The sequence below is a fragment of the Pterocles gutturalis genome, unplaced genomic scaffold (genome assembly GCF_000699245.1).
Source record: "Pterocles gutturalis isolate BGI_N339 unplaced genomic scaffold, ASM69924v1 scaffold17743, whole genome shotgun sequence".
Classification (NCBI taxonomy): domain Eukaryota; kingdom Metazoa; phylum Chordata; class Aves; order Pterocliformes; family Pteroclidae; genus Pterocles; species Pterocles gutturalis.
Window position 1 is genome coordinate 20,837 of NW_010125942.1, and position 19,235 is coordinate 40,071.

The 19,235-nt window shown below is 45.8% G+C and overlaps 1 protein-coding gene across 1 annotated transcript in view; it reads left to right on the forward strand.

Moving 5' to 3' along the window:
- The window catches only part of KCTD15 (potassium channel tetramerization domain containing 15), a 35,625-nt gene extending 18,220 nt beyond the window's left edge, over positions 1-17,405 (forward strand). The window contains exons 3-5 of the mRNA XM_010078792.1: positions 4,909-5,053; positions 11,122-11,427; positions 16,613-17,405. Coding sequence (XP_010077094.1) covers positions 4,909-5,053; positions 11,122-11,427; positions 16,613-16,768 — 607 coding nt within the window. The 3' untranslated portion in view covers positions 16,769-17,405. The remainder of the gene's footprint in view (positions 1-4,908; positions 5,054-11,121; positions 11,428-16,612) is intronic.
- Positions 17,406-19,235: the final 1,830 nt, after the last annotated feature.

A 19,235-nucleotide genomic window follows, 5' to 3' on the forward strand; every position in this document is an offset into this window, starting at 1 on the left:
GGTACACAGGGGTGGCAGGTACCGCGGAGGGCACCGAGTGGAGCACAGACTCGTGTGCTTGCAGGATGCACAGACAGAGATTTCTCTCTTGTTCCCCTCTCCTTCCGTAAAATTCGGAAGGAGACACATTTTAATGACAGTTGCTGAAATGTGTACTTACTGCTGATTTGACATTGGGCAGAAGAAGTGTCTACAGAATCAATTTTTAATAAACGTAAACAACTAAATTATGAATGAAAAAATATCACAGAACCATTAAATATTAATAATATAATTACTTAAATTAATACTTTTAGTGCAATGTTGTGATAGAGAGTTTTACTTACGCAGTGTGTCTGCGCTGGCTGGGTGGGTGCAGAGGGGGGACAGGACCACAGCACCCCCTGGCAGTGGGGCTTGGGAGTGCAGGGCTCTGCTGGTGCTTGCCACAGCCCCAGCTGCTGCTTGTCCCACAGGTCCCACAGTACTGGACACTCCTCGTAAAGCCTCTGAAACCAGATTTATTAAGAACAAACTTCAGTTTTCTGTTCAAAAAGAGAGCTGTCAAGAAAATGGCTAAACTAGCCCCAAACCAGAAAGCAACTCCCCTTGCCCAAAACCCTTCCCGTCCCAAAGTGCTGTTAGCCCCCTCGACAGTGGTGTGTGATATACGGAGCCGTGACTGTGCTCAGCGATGATCTCGGGAAGACCGAGGGTGCTCCGGAGGGAGCTGGGGGTGCAAAAAGCCCTGTCTGCCTCTAAGATGGAGCTGGGTGACTTTGTGAAAGAGACGGCGTGCTGCAGGCTCTGCTGTGGGGCTGGAGCCACTGCCCTGCGGGCCCCCTCTGTGCTCCCCTCTCGACAGGCGCTGCAGGGAGCTGGCGTGGTGGAAAATTGGTCACCAGCATTACGGGGAGTGTGGGTAGCAGCAGCCGTCTGTAGGTACTTGCACACAGCACGCGGCTTCCTCCCCTGCCCAAGAAACTAAGAAAAGAATTTACTGGCGCTCCTGTCTTTGTGGGTTGGCTGGCTGCATTGTTTGTTTTTAATCTAATAAAAGGAGATCTTAATATCATAGTAAAATCGGTACAAAGCTAGAAACTCGCCCCTTGGCGTTTTGGCGAAACATTATTGAAAATGTAAAAGCCTTTAGCAGAAACAACAGAAGCACAAAGAAATTGTAGAAATAGGATCAACAGGTTGTGTTCTGGATGTTGGGGGGAGCGGGGAAGAGCATCCAGCTGGGACTCAGGCTGCTGGCAAGACCCACTAAGCTGGAGGCCAGAGGCCAGCCCAGTTGTGGCTCTGCTCCACAGGGATGTGATGCAGCGGTGGCCGGGAGCAGGGGCTGTACGAGCGTCGGGGTGGACAGCACTGTGGAGCAGTGGCTGGGTGGTAGGGAAGAGCACATTGCCAGGAGGGCAGGAGCAATGGAGGAGGAGAGACAGGCGGCTGGGAAGAGCCATGCACTGGGAAGGTGGTGTGAGCATAGTGGGACCTGGACAGGGAAGTGGAGGCAATGGAGAGGCAAGCTTGCCATCCTTGGGCTTGCAGCTTGGATTGGTCCTGGCTCAGTCTGCTTGCTGTCTGGAAATTAAATCTTGGACAGAAATTTAAAGAGTGTGTTTAAACGAGAAAGTGAAGCATCTCTTGCAAAGGGTGAAAAAAAAGAAGTGTTCATTGCTCAGACTCACCCACTGCTGTAGGATCCAAGTGCTGCTCTTTTTGCCTCATCTCTGTTTTCTTGTGGTTTCCACTTCACAAGCATCACTGGAAGCACCAGTCCCATCTGCCATAAGCAAGCGCCTCCTGAAAATGCCATTACCCAATTTGTCCACCAGTACAGTACAAGGCACCATGACTGCTCATAAAAACAACCATTTTCACGGTGACTACTGCCCAATCTGAGCACTGCAGCTGCTCCCAACTTTAATTCACATCACGTGGCGGCACTGGAGGGAGCAGCTTCCTGAGGCCACCAGCCGGACTGGTACCTAATTTCTGATTGAACATCAACAAGTTTACACCGTGCAAAACCATTCCCATCCCCTCGCACTCACTGAGTTGCCAGCTCTCCAACAGCCGGTGTACATTTTGCTTCCATGCTTCTGCATGTGGCATTTCGTTCTGGCCACCCAAGACCCATCCACTGAGAGCATCAGGTCTCAGTGGGGCTTGTGGAGCTGCCTCTGGTCACTGTGCTGTTTTCCATGGCTTCACACATGATAAGTAACCCTGTCAGGCGAATTTTCTTTTCAAAGCTCCATTTGAGCTCACTGTGCTCTTACAGCGTTGTGTTTTCTGATGGACTTTATACAGGTAGGGTTTATACCGGCAAGAAGGGAGAAGCAGGAGCGCTTTCCACATACAGCGTTACAACACGCTGCAGTGAAGTTGGTTCTTGGAACATCGCAGCCCCCTAAAACGTCAAATAAATCCTTAAACTATTCATCACTCTGTTTTTGGGGTGGCAGTTAAGTCTTTCAACACTCTGCAAGTTTCTTTCCCCAGCAGTAATTTCACTGGTGAAGAAATACAGCTCAGGGCGCTCCACAAAGGCCTCAAAACTCATGTTTTGTTTTCATTTAAAAAAAAAACGCTTCACTACATTAAAGAGCGGCCTATTAAAATTTTGTACCCTGTCTTCCCTGCACCCTGTCGTTGTTGGCAAACCTTCCCCAGTATGCACAGCGGAGCCGAACAGCAGCAACTTGCTTTTGCAGACTTCACAGAGAAAGGGCAGCGAAGGGTAGGAGGTTTGAGCCACAGCCCAGCTTGTTTAGGTGTAAGATCTCAAAACTTTCAATAGCCACACGAATTTATTCAGTAAATATCCCGTAAGGAACCTTAAGCTGCTCCTATCAGTGTTTCCTCTGCTTCCAGTCTAACCCAGCCCAGCACACTGGCTCATGTGCATGTCGAAGGAAATAAATTAACTGTCTGGTTCCTGGAATAAAATTTAACACTCTACAAAGCGTGATATTTAACTGTCTCAGGCACATAGCCCAAAAATAACAACAAGAAAGAAAATAATGAATTAGTGGAGGCTTACCAAACCTTGGGATTATATAAATTAAATGTTGCAGCATGAACTGGATGGTGTTTTCTGATACTGTTGAAAAGCCAGAGGTCAAAGAAAAACAGTAAACGTGTTATAATTAGAGTTTAGGGGAGCATTTAGTTATTCTCATAAGCAACTCAGAGTAGCTGAACGCTGACACAGACGTGAGAGCAGGCAGTAAAACCTGGAGCTTGCTTAAGAGGGCAGAAAGGTTTCTAGCTGAATTCAGTGGGGACTTGCTAAGTCCAGTTTTATTTAATATCTCCACAGTTAATTTGGAAATAAATGGCACATTAATTAAATTTGCAACTAAATTAGTAAGTGAGAAGATCAGATCTAGGTGCAGCTATGGAGAGCAAATCTCACCGTGTTGCACAGACTCACAACCCAAAGCAAGCGGCGTGGGGCACAGCAGAAGCACCAGCACTGTGGCGGTGGGAGGGCAAACCTACCCCTTCCCATCGCCGGGGTGGGTACACGCCTTCCCCAGCCAGGCTGTGGTCTCTCACATCCGCTCCCCTTGCTCCTGGGCCAGAAAGCTTGGGTGGGGTGGTGATGCTGGAAGGAGGGAGGCAGCGAGGCTGCGGCAGTCACCAGCAGTGCTGGCCATTGCCGCTGGCAGGGTTTGGTGAGCTCCTTCTCCACGGCAGTCGAAAACAAGTCCCTGGTCACAGCAAGGGACAAGGGACATGGGGAGATTGCAGAGCCGAGTCGAAGGGACAGCTCGACAATGAAATCCAGCCGGCTGCGGGATAGTCACTCTGGGAAATGGAGGAGTCCTCACTGGCAGAGTTATTTAAGACTCGACTTTGAAACACGAGACACTCTGCAGTTGGGAACAATGCTGCACTGTCAGAGAGATGGACTCAATTACTTAATAGGTCGTTGCTGTCTGTCTCCTGTGATTTTCCTTTCAAGAACATATATTCAGCTGGGTTATTTCTCATGGGAAGACAAAGCTTTCTGAGAGAAGCCAGGCATTTGGAGGGGAGAGGCGGGAGGAGCGTCAGCCAGGCAGATGCCCAGTTTGCTTTCTGCAGAGCATGCTGCTCGGGATGTGGAGAAAGCTGGAGTGATGTATCTGATGTGGTATTTTAGTCTTGTAACCAGCTGGTCCCCCAGTCTCATAGGTCTTGCTTCCTTTTCTCTGCTCACGGAAGATTTGCCACATTGCTTTCTTCTTCCCGACTCTGATCCCCAGGACTACTGGTGGTGGGACTGTGGTCCCACGGGCAGCAGTGCAGATGCTGCATGGGCCATTGGTTGCTGGCTTGCTAAAACATCCAGCGTTGGATGGCCGCATATCCAGCCCTGACGAGTCCGTACAGTTCATCTCGGGGTATGGACAGCCTCTGCTCTAGCACAGAAAGGCTTTGATGCTGTTTGGTCACAATGACAGACAAGCTGCAGGAAAAGCTCCTGGCTAGGAGCCCCTCTCCGAGTACCCATTCGGTTCTCCGTTAGCAGGACATGGTGGACAGGGATGTGTAATGGACACGGTGATGCATGTTCTCACCAAAATTACTCTGTCAGCTGTGGGGGGAGCATTTCATAGGCACTTTCCTTGTTGGGGTCACGGGCCTAATTCACAGCCCTGATAATGGGCAGCGTGAGCTTAGCCCGAAGGCAGCGGCAGGACCCCCACTGCTGGGGTGTGAGCCTGTCTGTGTGTGCACACGCGCTTCGTGGAGGTGAGTGTCCGGGTGCACACGCGTGTTTAAGGCATCTATCCTTGTGCACTTGTTTGTCACCAAATTAAGACACTGCGTTACCTTATGTACGTTGAATTGATGCAACTAAATTGTCTGAGTGTTCTTAAGCCCTAAGGGTGTAATCAGATTTTGCCCATTTCTTTTTCTTTTTTTCAGAATAAGTCGTCTGTTTAATGGCACAGAGCCTATTGTCTTGGACAGTTTAAAACAACATTATTTCATTGATCGAGATGGTGAAATTTTCAGATATATATTAAGCTTCCTAAGGACATCTAAGCTACTGCTCCCAGATGACTTTAAGGTAAGGAAAGCTATAGTCTGCAGTCCATTTTTTAACTCCCATTCTGTAATTTGCAGGTTGGTTTGTGTGCTTGACCTAAACACACTTAACTAAATGTTGCTGTTTATTGTTAGGATTTTTGGTGCTTGTGTATCACACCAGGGATGCTATTATTTAATAAATGGACCAATGGTTGTCATGGATACCATAAAAAGTTAAACGATGAAGCTTACAGCTAAATCAGTTTTTCTAAACTAATTGTATTTTCTTACATTTTTAGCTTGTTTATCAGGGTATAACAACAATTAAGAAGCAACATCAGCAACTAGCACTTACCAGGGTTTAATGCTCAGAATCTGAAAGAAATGTTTTAAATTTGATACTTACAAGACTTAAATTGTGTAAATCTTTTTCTTGTTGGTATAAAAAAGAAACCCCCTTAAACAAGCCCATGAGGATTTATGTTAGATGCAGATACTTTGATTTCAGGAAGTAATCTTTTACACAATTTGTGAATGTTAAAATATTCTTGGGGGCTGGAATTTACTGAGGGCTTTTTAAGGAACAAGACATGTTTTCTGTGAAATAATGGAGCTGGTTGTTGCTTTACAAACCCTGATTTCTTTAAACGCTCTCCTGCTAGCCTTGTTTATTTGGCTTTGCACTTAGAAAACTTGCAATATTGTCATCCTTATGTATGAAAATTAGAAGACAAAAGTGTCCAAACTGTAGATGACAAGATTCAACAAAAGCACTAACTCCAGGATGAAATGATGAATAAATTGGGATGGCAGCGGAGATCTGCTCAGAGTTAGAGGATGTGGAGCGTTGCTGGAAAGGAAGGTTCCCACGCCATGCAGTAAGATTTCACTGTGCATGTAGGACTAGGTAGGCAAGATAATTTGGCCGGTCATGACTGAGTCAGTCCAGATTTGTGGTTGCTGTGGTGTCTGTAGCTGTGGAGTACAGCTGATCCTCCTGCTGCAAACCGCTCCTCAGCCATTCCTGCCTGAGCTACGAGTATAATCGTACTTGACCCCGGCATCAGAGTGTTTACAGTTAACGTTGAGCAGACACGCTGTGCGATGGGAGCACACATCTAGTCCCAAGGCAGGGAGGAGTTTGAGCATTCCTGGGCGGTTTGGAGCTCCAGCCCAGAAGGGCTGTCCTGAGCACTGCTCTGTCTGAGCAGCGGCGGGCAGGCCAGGGAGGCTGGCCTGCGGGTCAGGGTGCTGGGGAGCAGGGCGAGAGCCAGAGCGCTAAGGGGTGGATGTGAGAAAAGCTTTTTACAAAGAAATGAGAGAAAAAGCACAGGTAGGAGTGAAGCTAAAGGCCAGACCGGTTCTGTGGCTTGTAAGATGGCTCAAGTGAAAGGGGATGGATAGAGAAGCGGTGCAGGTGCAGTGCCGGAGCGATGCTTTAGCAGCAGCTTTTTGGACAATGTGGTGGGACAAGAAGGCATGAGAAGTGAGGGTAAAAGAGATGTAGTTCAAGCTGATCGTGGCCTCAACCAGCGTTCAGATTTCAGAGGTGCTGTGAAACAAAACCAGCAGGATTCAGTAAGAGCCTGGAGGTGAAAATGCTGGTGGATGCCAAGGACTTGTCTGTGCAGTGAGCCAGTGGCAGGGCTGGGAGAGACTCGGGAGAGCCGGCGCTGTGCCCGGGCTCAGTCCGTTGTTCCAGACCATCTCTTTGCATTGGGTTAACTGTATTTTATTTAGTTCCTCCCTGGGAGAGCTTTAGAGCAAACCCCAGGCTAATGAGGGCTCAAGAACAAAGCAAAGTATTGCTAGGTAGGGAGTAACTAAATAAAAATGCATAGAAGAATGCACTGCAAAGCTATATTAAAACTGCATTGTAAACGGATTTGACTTCACAGAAATCGTGTAATTTTACCAGCATGATTAAAGTGACAGAAGACAATAATCAAAGGCAGCAAATGGAATCACTTGGTGTTTCTAAATGCAAAACTCTATTTAAGGTATAAAACCTGACAGGTTTTCCAGTGAGACTTGCATTAAATGTTCTTTATGTCAAACAAAGCATTATCAAATGTTTTGAATATTTATTAGTTTTTACCCCTTAATTTAATCAAGCAGTTTATTAGCCTCAAGGTTTAGCCAAGTTGCTTTTCAACTTGAATTGCTGCTCAGACAGTTATTTTGGAAAGTTTGGAATGTTAGTACCATACCAGCGTTATTGTGTTTGCTATTTAAGTGTTGTTTTCAGAGTAAGTTAACACTGAAATGCAGAGAAAGTGGGGTATGTGTTCCTAGGCTAGTGATTCTTTATTATCAAGTCTGAGTGGTGTGTTTACAGTGAATATTAATTACCCTTCCAACTACTAATAAGCCAGAACTTGAAAGTGTTTCATATCTGACAGGTCTCCCTGCTGAAAGCAACACTCTAATAGTTCATATAATTTTCCTGGGTTTGGAAGATTTTAAGCCACATGAAGTACACTGGGAAATTACCCTGAGTTGTTTGGGTCGGTTCCCCGTTGCAGCCAGCCCGTGCTGAGCGAGGTGACGGCGAGCAGCCTGGAGCTACTTACTGTTCCCTCGTCCTGCACCGGTTCAGAGTCCCACGTGTGTTGTTGGGACCAGCAACAAATACACCCGAGCAGGGCGTGGAAGGACCACCCCCTGGTCTGCCGCGCTGCGGGGTTAAGGGGGGGCTGGCACAGGAGCTGCCCCTCCTCTGCAGCCCAAATATTCTCTGTCTTGATCCGCCCCCTGCCATCAGAGGTGTTTCCCCAGGACAGTTACAATCAGCATCTGTCCCCTTCGCTGCCAACACGTAACTTCATGCAAAACCAGGATCCATTGTACCTACTTACTTGAGACTCACTCCTTGCTTAGAGATCTTCAAACAAAACTAGACATAGGCAATGTATACATTATTACTCCATCTTGAAGGGAGGAGGACAACTGCAAAAGACATCTGAGTTTCACGTGGGTTATAGAGGTCACCTGTCACACTGGAACCACAAGGCCAGCGTGCTAATTTATTAATATCATTTTAAAATTAGTGTGCTTGCATCTAGTTTTAAGTGCTCTCAAACTAACCTTAGCAAACGGCGCAGTTGTCCTAGAAGCGAGCAGCTTCCTCTTGTAGCCAGGAGTCAGATCTTCACAGCGCTAAAATATAAGAGAAACATTAAGTCAGGATGACAGTTTGTTGTTTCATGTAAACAAAGAATAATGAATGAGAAATGGGCAGAAAGAGCCGTTTCAGCCTGTTCAGGAGTCAGCATTAGGTACAAAAATAAAGGACCTCTGTAGTACTGAGAGAACAGCATCAGGTTCACAGGAGACGTCGTTTCAGGGTTTCTGTTGGCTGTCTCTGCCTGTAGTCGGCAGATCTTTACTGACCCACTGGCACCGATGTCAGACAGCAGCACAACTGGCCATGCAGCCACGCTTCCCAGCTCCTGCCCAGGAGGATGTCACCCTTGTCAGAGGTGACTGCAGAACTTAGCTAATGTGCAATCCACCAGAAAAAAAGCTTTTCTACTGAATCACGAGCAGAAAATTATTTTATGAAAGGCAAAAAGCTGCATCTTTGAAAGATCTGTTTCCCTTTGCCATGAGATCTACATGTTGTCCAGAAGCTGTGGATGGAGAAGGGCTGGATGCATCCTGGCTGCCTGCCTGCTCCCTTCTCCAGGCGACCAGACAGAACTTCCCCACTAGTTCCTACAGCAACCACGAGAAGTTGAAGGCTCATGGTAGCTCCTGAAGGCTTTTTGTGCTACTTCAGAGGAAAATCAGAGGCTGTCCCTCTCCCCTTTCAGTCTGTTGCAGAGAAGGCGCAGTACCTGTATGCATTGATCAGCGTGCGCCTGGGACAGAAGCTGTACTGGGCTGGTCAGAGGGTGAGTGTCAGTGAAGCAGCGGGCACTTTGCCACTGTGCCTGGCAGTTAACACCCTGTAGCTACTCCTGTGCCCGTTTCAGTGCAATGTGCCTCTTTTGGATAGGCCTGGGAACATTCGTATCTGCATCTGCCTTTGGTAACTTACCAAATGAGCATCATGGAAATGTTTTCTTGCAGCTCCTGTGGCACCTCCCTGGCGAGGTCCCTTGTGAGTCAAATTCTTCTACTTGACATTTCATTTTAAGCTTCTGCAAATCATCAGGGTAAGATTTTATATCTAGAGTGCAAGGGTGGAAGTACCCATTCAGCATTACCTGGGCATCCTGAGCATCCTGTGTAGACAATCCAGAGCTGGGCTTCGCTTCCACTTTCCTCCTACCAGGGGAGGTAAAGGTGGTGTGATCCTGGTTTCGTGTGCTTTATGGCATTACTGTTTTGGCCTGGGGGTGCTAAACCGTTGAACTCCCGTGATTCAGGATACTTTCCATCAGGGGACAAGGTGACTTCTTTAATCATCCTCTTGGTTTTCATCTTTGTCTCCTACCCGTGAGCCTGTCTGTTGCCCTCATTTCATCCCACTTGCTCTTATCCCTCTTTCCTCTCTTTCTATGGTCCTTTTTTCCTCCCTTAGTGGTGCACATACTGTCCCAGCCTCAACAGACATCAAAGAGATGTAAAGGATGGGATGTCCCTTTTGTAACGTGATAACCTTGCTGGTGTCACTGTGAATATTCATACATCCCCAGGCTGTAGGCAGTCCTGGGGTGAGGAGCACCTCTCCACTACCGGCGGTGGGTCTGTGGTGCCAGATGTGAGAACAGTGAACTGCTTTGGTTCAGTAATATCCTGCAGCAGCAGATTTTGCAGGTTAATTCCAAGCCGCTATGAAGAGTTGCACCTTTTTCTGCTGCACGTTCATTGGCCTTTGATTCCACCTCTTCCCTGGAGCAGTAGTGCTGCCATTATTTTTCATGTAATTTTTGTGCCCATTTCTTGATTACTTCTTGTCATGCCCTTCTTTCCATCCTAAGTGATGCCAGTTATTTCACTCTTGTGATTTTTCATTTCACTGTGTTTCATTGCAGCGGTGGAGCACTGGCCTTTCTGTCCAGGTGCTGACCTACAGCATGCTCCAGAGAAGACCCGCAGCGTCCCTGCGGTGCAGCATTTCCAGCTGTAAACTGGCCTAGGAGCCGGGAAAGCAAACGGCAGGTCTTTGGCAAGAGGAGCTGGTGCTGTGCTCTTGTTGCTCCTCTTCTCTTCAGGAGGCTGAAGGAGGTGGTGGGGCTGGTGTAAGCAAACCGCCCCCGGGTGCTTTCCCTCCCTCTCCTTTCTGGCTTGGTCTGGTGGGCACTGGAGCCTCCTCTGTCTGGGGGCTGCTGACTCCCTTTGCCTCTGCTGTGTTTGAGCTGAGGTGGGAAGGTCTGTTGGAAATCTGATGAAAAGTTATTAATGAGGATGTGCAGCAGATATCTCAATCAGTGACCTAGGAACCAGATCAAATGGGGAATTTGAATTGCCCAAAGCCCAAGTGAGGTGATGGACAAGTGACTGGGAAGAACTGTTTCTGTTGAGTTGCTGGAGTGCACAGCTGAGCTCCCAGCCAGCGGGAACAGTCACTGCCTCCGTATAATTTCACAGGCTCCAAAGTACACTTTAAATACATGAATAATCATGAAGCACAGGGAGCAGCTGAGCTGCTGCAGCTGAATTTCAGAGTCAGCAAAGACAGGTGAGAAGTGAAGCTGAACTGACATCTCCATCTCGTAACATGTGTGCGAGAGGTGACAGCAGAGCCCGAGATCTTCTGTTGTAAGACCAGAAGTGAATGTCTGAGGCCAAGAGTGAAGATGAGGGCTCAGGACATCTCCTCTTATATCACCAGGCTTTGCTTATTGCAGCCCGTTGCTTTGATTTATTAATCCAAAAGTAAATCCTTCTGGCATTCAGCTTGTGGGATAATAAATGAAAGAATAATTCAGTGCAATGGGAACTTCATGGTCAGCTCAAATAGATTCAACACTAACACACTGTGGTTTTCTGTGTAGGTGTAAGACGAAGACAAGTATGTGGATACCTGTTGCCTTTGCACTCTTGCTGACAATACATAAGCCTAAGTAGGTCAAACAGGAACAATACTCATTTTTAAAAGAGTACTATAAGCATTTCTAGTTTCTCTCTCTCCCTCTCTTGTTTTTTTTTTTTTCCCAGGACTTTAATCTTTTATATGAAGAAGCAAAGTATTACCAGCTGCAGCCAATGATTAAGGAACTTGAGCGATGGAAACAAGAGAAAGAACAAAGGAAACATTTCCAGCCTTGTGACTGCTTAGTCGTAAGAGTGACTCCAGATCTGGGGGAAAGAATTGCATTGAGTGGGGAGAAAGCTTTAATAGAAGAGATCTTCCCGGAGACTGGGGATGTCATGTGCAACTCCGTCAACGCTGGCTGGAACCAGGACCCTACCCACGTTATTAGGTTTCCTTTGAACGGATACTGCCGGTTGAATTCAGTGCAGGTAATGGCCTTTCGGTGCTGGCTCATCTATTTGCTGGGGTGTTTTTTTATTATTTCTTCTTCAATTATATGCAAATTATTTGCTTCTGCCCAATTACCTTCAGTGCTTATACTGCAAGGAGACATTTTCTGCCTGGTGAGATCACAGTCTTTCAGGTTTTCCTAAGTCTAAGCAGAAAAATAGATTTAGATTTTTGTGTATGTTAGTGCCATGCTGGTCTCATAATGGTGTTATACTGATAAATGCTAATTTTTTCATCAATGTATAGCCTGCAGCAGTTTTTTTTTTTCCTCCAAAGTGCCCCCAGGAAGAGAGAGAGAGTTCCAAAAACTACAAAAAAAAAATCTCCACACCATTTTATAGAAAATGCAACAATGTGTAAATGCATAATTTATGTCTCACTCATAATTAAATGATGGTGCCTGCGGGATGGACTTAAAAAAATTGATCTCTGCACTTTTTTTTTTTCAAAAGGATGTTCTATAAAAATTGCCCAGAGTATTTTAAACAAAATGTATTTCATTTTATACTCAGAGTTTTGACATTAGGTTTAAAATTAAACATATGAAACAAAAGAAGATAACTGGACAGATAGGTGGATGGCAGCAGAAATAAATATGTGGCTTGTGTTTAGGCAGCAGCCTTATGGGCAAGAAATGCCATTTCAAGAGGGATCACCGCCACTGCAGCCAAAGCTTTGGTGGTGGAGCTGTCCTTGGGCTGCGGAGAAGGAACAGTGTTGATGATGCTGTTAACTTGTGCCTTAATTAACAAGGGCAAAACAGAGCTCCTGGTTTTTTGCATATAGGCCTTTAAAATGTGCTGCAGAGAATACTTGTATTGTGGGAAGTGAAATCAACCTACAGGGGAATATTTCCAAAGTTACCATCCCCTGCAGACGGGCTGTGGCTGCCGACTTTAACTGGGCTGTGGGAAGTGCCTCAGTGGTCTTGATAAACTTCGCTGGGGCAAATACCCACAGAAGAGCTGGTCCGTGGGACAGGCTGGGGACAGGTTGGGGAGGGAGGAGTAAGGGCGAGGGAGGGCAAGGACCTGGAGCCCTTTCTTACCTCTGCTGTGACTACGCAGCAAGCTGAGGCACCCTCCATCTCCCAAGCTGCCAGTTGACAGCATTTTCTGGAGACCTGCAGTTACCAGGATATGTAAAGGTGGATGGAGATATTTAAACACGTCCCTCCTCGGGGCAGTGTTCCCTGGTGCCCCCACACTAACAGACGGTTTTGTCAGAAACCATTCTAAACCCAGCGATTTTTGGTGATTTTTGGTTCAAGACTCCCAAGTGTTTTGTTTGGTTGAACTTTCACAGTCCGGTGCCCGTGGTTAATTTTGCACGGTCCTTAGCAATTTCACGTTCAGCAAGGTTTAGTGTGGGCTGCCCCCAAAAATAGAAGGCTGGAGGTGGGTTGGAGGCAGATGCGTTTGCTGGCAGGGGGAGCAGTGCTGAATCCATCACTGTGCTGGGCAGAGGAGGGAGCAGCTGCAGTTTAGCTAAGGTAAGTGCCCAGGGAAGCATCTCCTGTCTCAGCCACACTGTCCATGCAATACAGTTGGAGGCATGCAAGAAATGAGAACAACTGAAACAATAAAGGGTCGCTGCGAGCCGCTGGCGGGCTCAGCACTGCAAGCAGCCAAAGCGCTGGGTGCCCACATGGCTTTAGCACTTGGCTCCATTTTATCCAAAGTGGTGTACTGGTAGGAAACGTGCGCTTGTCGTAAAAGCTGAATGCTAATTACTGTTATTATTTGAATGTGTTTTGAATTCAGTTAAAATTCAGACAGAATCAAAGAGTCTCTTCACAGGTTTATGTTGTGCAAAAAAAATTCTGTCAAAGAGTCTACAGTCTAAATAATATTATTAAATTACATAATTCTGCTAAATTACATCATTTTACTATATAATTAATAGAAAGTGTTTTCAAACACTTTCTGGAAAATGATGCATTTCTGAGACCAAAGGCTGATGAAATCAGCAGCTAATTATCATTGGCTCTGATGGACTCTGGTCAGCGCATAGGCGTGCCCTTCCCCTTCCCAGCATTTTCTGGCAAAACAGTATCAAGTCAGAAGTTGGAAGGGCAGTGAAGTAAATGCGTAGACGTAAGAGAGATGGGTTAGAAGAGGTAGGGGTTGGAAGAGCAGAATCATTTCCAAAGAATCTCAGAGAGCAACGCAGTGTCTGCCTGCAGTTTGCAGAGATACATCATTGTTGTCTCCCTGTGCCCTGCTAAATGTATTTGGTAGTTCAGTTGCAATATTTATAAATTCTTTGGGTTTTTGGAAAATATTTTCACTGAATGTTTTATGTCAAGAACTGTGCGTATAAAACAAAGAATGTCAACACTGGGTAGGTAGTAGCAGCCAAAAAAATACAGTAGGTCTTAACACCCATTTGTAATTACATATAGGTATAGAGTTTTCCTAAGACTGACACTGTTTTTCAACTCCTTGCAACAGGTTCTGGTGAGATACATGAGCTCACCTTAGAGAAAATTCTGTGATACTTGTATATGTTGAACATTGAGTCTTCATAATTAAGACTGGATTTGTTAGTATTCTGCAAGATTTAAATGAAATGCAATAAGTGAAAGTATCTTGTTTCTGCTTGGAAAACCTTCCAACAAAATCAGAGCTTGTACCTCGATGTGATCGGAATACTGGAAGACAGAGTATATTAAATCCTAGCACAAATCCTCTATTTAATATTGTATGTGTGTCTGCTTACACGTAGGAGAATCACAGCTGACACTCATTTACTTGTTGGCATATTCCTTTTGGAGATCTACAAGAAAGTAGCTCTGATTTGATTCAGAGACACTTACTAGTTTCCCTCTGTTTGTATCTTACCTCCAGAAAAAGTAATGCGCACAGAGCCAGACTCACTAAATGGCATTGAAGCCTCTTGATGGTCAACATGCCGGTTAGTCTCGTGCAGGCACCAGCGCACACCAACGCGTGCTCAGCACACACAGAAGCAGCCTTTAGGAGCCTTTCTCCATAGACCTGAGCTCAACCTCATCCAAGATACACTTAAAACTCTACAATATTTAAACATCGTCTGCATTGTTTGCAGGATTTAGCCTGGTTTGTTTCTTTCTGAGAAGGGCTGATGATACCAAGGATTTTAAAACCAGATTATAGCCTGCAGTCTAGCCCTTCAAGTGCGTAGGTAGCAAAAATGAATCGCTTTGTTCTGTGTGCGGTGCTCTAAGGTGTAATGTCTGCCTGGATTGTGTGTTTGCAGAGAGCTGGCTCAGTAAAGCAAAGCCTTAAGTTAATGTGCAGCTTTCCATAGGTTTGGACTGAGGCAAGCCAAGGGCACCCGTGTGCTTGTTTTGTGTTACAAGAAAATTGATTTTTAAAACTTTTTAGCAAGGATTTTGGAGTCACGGCTCTCTCTGAAATCTTACCTGTCAATCCTCTGTTTTGCTGTCCAGTTGAATGGAAGGAGCCTCTTCTCCTGTAGCTGGGTTGCCTTTCATCTTCATCTTGCCAGTCTAGGAACAGGGATACATGATGCAGTCAGAATACACTCCAGCCTGGGAAACAGCGCTCTGATGATCTTATTCCTTCTTCCCTCTCGAACTCCTGCCTTCCTGTTTGAGCAGGAAGAAGTGTTAGTGTCTGCAGCCCGTTTCTGTCCTACAAGCTGCCAGACAAATAAGAGACTTGCAAGCTTTCTATCTGTTTTAAAAATACATTTTGATCACTCACTCCTCCACCCCCTCCAAGAAATGCACCTTGGCCTCGCGTGGGTCTGTGTGCGAGGGCCAGGGCAGAGGTCTGCTGTGCAGATCTTTCCCACAGCCAGCTTGTGCCTCGAAACGTAACTACTACTGCAGTCGGTGTGACTGCTGAAGTGCTTCAACAGGGCTGGTAACACCGAAAAAAAAATCAACTCTTTCTATAACATAAACCTGTGGCAGCATGTGAGTTGACTGCATCTGAATTTGGGCATATTGCTTACACACTTCTCTGGGTTGAGTGAACAAGCTTTTAAAGAGCTCAGTGCCTGCCGTCGTGGGTGGCAGACGGCTGTCACGTGAGGATGCTGGTGTTACCAAGTTCATCAGGTTTAGTAAATCCTTGGGTTCACTTCCCAGGGCAGTGAGCCCACGTGCTGTAGCAGTGGGAGTGGTACCTTGGGTGAGACTGTCACATAGCAGCACAGGCTGCTCCCCCTTGATGGCATTTATCAGCAGTGGAAAACCAGGACCATTTTCCCAGGCTACTGCCCCGGGCTCAGGAGAGCTGCCAGCGGGAAGGAGGGAGGAGCACGGCATCTCCTCTGGTGGACCTTGCATTGCAGATCTGCCAAAGGTGGATCCAGCATCTGCTCTCACCTAACGCTGAGAAGAGTCTGTGTCCCCCCTGCTCTGCTGGGAAACCGTATATCAACACGCTCACCCATGTGAAATCACAGCCCGTATCGTATTGCCAAGATCAGTATATCCTAGGGTAATGTGCTGTGTGACAGTCTCAGAAATTAAAGTTGCCTCTGGGTTCCTTAAATTCATGCATCTAAATTGCACCAACTTTTCTTTAGAAGGAGAAAGAAAAAAATACACATTTGGGCAATACAAATTAACCTCTTTCTTGAGCCAGAACATTTCCTTATTGCCCACGTCTTGGCTCCGCATCCCGTCCCTGCCATGCTTTGCTAAAAGCAGTGCTCCCTTGCAGCGAGGGAAAATCACAGCTGTGATTGCCGTGAAGATCTGGTGGAAGTGTCACTCAGACTCCTAATACGTTATCATCTGCCAAGGAAGAGCTAAGAAATGTTTTCAGCCCCTCTCTGTAAGACTGTTCATATTACTAATGAGTAATGGGCACTTTTTATTACGACTTAAACCTGATGTTGCCTTCTGTATGCAGTAAGACAGCATCAATATCACCACAGTCCAGTATTTTAGTATATAATGTACTAAGCTGCTCTGCAGAGTGCTTATTTGTTTGATTAATTTTTGTTTTGTACAGAGGTTTGCTGAGAGCGAGACTTTAATCACAGTGTAGTCATTTAAGAAGAAGTTATAGAATTATAGCTGAATAATATTCATTCAATGAGGACTCGAAAGACTAAATCCATCATTTAGATCCACTGCTCCTGAATGTTTTTACCACTAAAATTTGCTAAATATTAATCTGATTTTTTTTCCCCACATTGCAGGTGCTCGAAAGGTTATTTCAGAAGGGATTTAACGTGGCAGCTTCCTGCGGTGGTGGGGTGGATTCCTCTCAGTTCAGTGAATACGTGTTGTGTCGCGAGGACAGACGACCACAACCTACCCCAACGATCAGAATAAAACAGGAGCCCCTGGACTAGACCCTACCCGTACTCCTTTGTAACCGTAGAAGTGTTTAATAGTCCCTTATGTGAAACACTAAGGATTTGCAAAACAGTATTAGCAAACAGATTTTGACTTTATGTTGCCCATTAGTGGTATTCTGAAACTACCTGTCACATAGCCAGCCATGAAATGCATTTGAGAGACCAGTTGTCCGTTTTTCACGATGAAATTCCTGAGCATGCTCAGCGTACCAGGCCTGCTGGGGATGTACTTTGGGCTGAGCAGCTGTGGCGGTGAAACAGGCAAAGCTTCATAAACCCCTGACCCTCGATTGGACTTCTGCAGAAAGACCAGTGAAAGCAGTTTGAGTAGATCAGCAGGAGAAACGGTTCCGACAGCCTTTCCAACGACACCCCAATGCTGTGATACTTGGAAGTGGGCGCCTCCGAGAGGAAGCTGGTACACTAAAAACTGCACTGAGTATCCTCCCCGACTGCCGTACCTCCTTCATATCAGATGTGCTTTACACCTCCATACATGACGTACACTTCTGTGATTGTACTCACTCATGCTAGCAAATGGCTTATTTTTATACAACATTTCCAACTGAAATATCTCTCTGTGGACAGAATCCAGAATCGGAGAAGGACCGATTTATAGTCAACTGGTGCTCAGTACAAAAAACCCCCCACAAACCAAACAAAAAAGCGACAAAAAAATTGACAAGGCGATGATGGCAACATCTGCAAAAGTAGGGATCTGGAAGCACAAAATAAAGTGCCATCCACCATCACCCAAGGGTCGCATACCTAACGTGGAGCTGTAGTTCTCTTAAAGCCAGTCTGGTTTTAACTCGGAAACTGTTCAGTTTTGCATCATCAAGGAAGCACAGTTCTGCCAAGCAAGCTCTGCCACCCCTTGTTACTCATTTCCTACCCTGTAATAAGCCCACATTTAGGAGGAAACGTTAAGAATTTTGGACAAGCCTACTCTTTATGGGTCCAGAATTTTTGCAAAAAGATGTTAAAACCTCTAACTGCCATTGTCTGACGAAAGCAGGCCACCTTTTGTTTAGGTTGTTTTTCCTTTATTATTTTAAAATACCAATTCTGTAGCTGCCCTCTACCTGTGTAATTTTCTCTTCACCGAAGCCCACTGTCTGCGGGAGGTTACTGCTCCTTCCACGAATCAGTATCGACTCTGACTTGCGGGGCTTCCTAACTCAGGAGACAGCACCATGTTTGCAGGTGCAAAGTTATAAATAGCATTCTGCTAAATCCTGTTCATCGCTGTTTAGCATGATTGGGTCCTCAATAACTAACTCATGTGTTAATCACAATTGAGTTTCTCCCACGTTAATTTATAGAATACTGTTGTAGATGCTAAATTTTAATTAAACTCTTTTTAAATGCATAAATACGGCCATACAGAACAAGGGACAGAGTATTAAGTGGTCAACAATTCTTTAATGCCAAATGATTACAATTGGGCAAAATAAAAAAATCACCTGTAAGACTCTTGTGTTCAGAAGCGGTGAGCGGGACTGACTGTCCAAGGTACAATCTAGGCAGGGGTCTGATTTTTGGAAAAGTGCTGGATACCTGTCCATGGAAGATCAGACCCCTGCAGGTTTTCTCACCTTGGTTACACAACTCAGAAATCTCTGCTGGAAATCTTGGCCGATAGGTATTGGCCTGCTAACTTAGCAGAACAGTTGAGCAAATCTGTCTAGTTTAAAAGAGTTGTAAAGTTATTTTATTTTGTGGTTTTATACTTGTACGACATTCTAAAGTTGCTAGGCTTTGCCATATTTGAATATATGGCACAACATTCACCTTTGTATGTAAGATATCTGTAGAATTGTATATTATACATTTAATATTGTAAAGAACTTAACGTATAATTGTCATGTATTTGTGTATGCACATTTCTTATACAGTACTTCATGCCATAAACATTTCTGTAAAGTAAATGATCAAAAATACGCAAGTAGGGTGGAACACTCACTGTATCTCCCGTGTTGTTTGAAAGAGGTGAGAATTTCCGATGGCGTCTCCTCCAGCCTTCTGCTCCGTTCAGCTTGATGTAGCCATCTCTTACAAAAAGAAAAACAAATGTTTTATTTATTACTTTCATACATTGAATTCACTTTAAGTTTAAAATAACCTTAAATAATCCATTTAGCTTCGTGTTTTTATCCTGTGTACACTTTGTCCTGCCCCCTGAGCAGGGAGAGTTGGCACGAGCAGCATCTGAGCGCTCGGCTGCCGGCGCATCCTCTCCGTCCGCGACCTCTCAGCCAGGGGAGCCGGGCGAACACTCACGTTTACATTTAAGCACAGGGCGCAGTCCTGCCGCTCTACTCAGGCCAAGCCTCCCCCGAGGGCTGTCTGCCAGCGGGATGGACGCCGAGCACCCGCCACGTGCTGAGCACAAGGCGCAGGCAGGCAGCTCGCACGAGCTGGGAAGCGAGATGATGCTTTTAGATGTATGTAGAGCGTT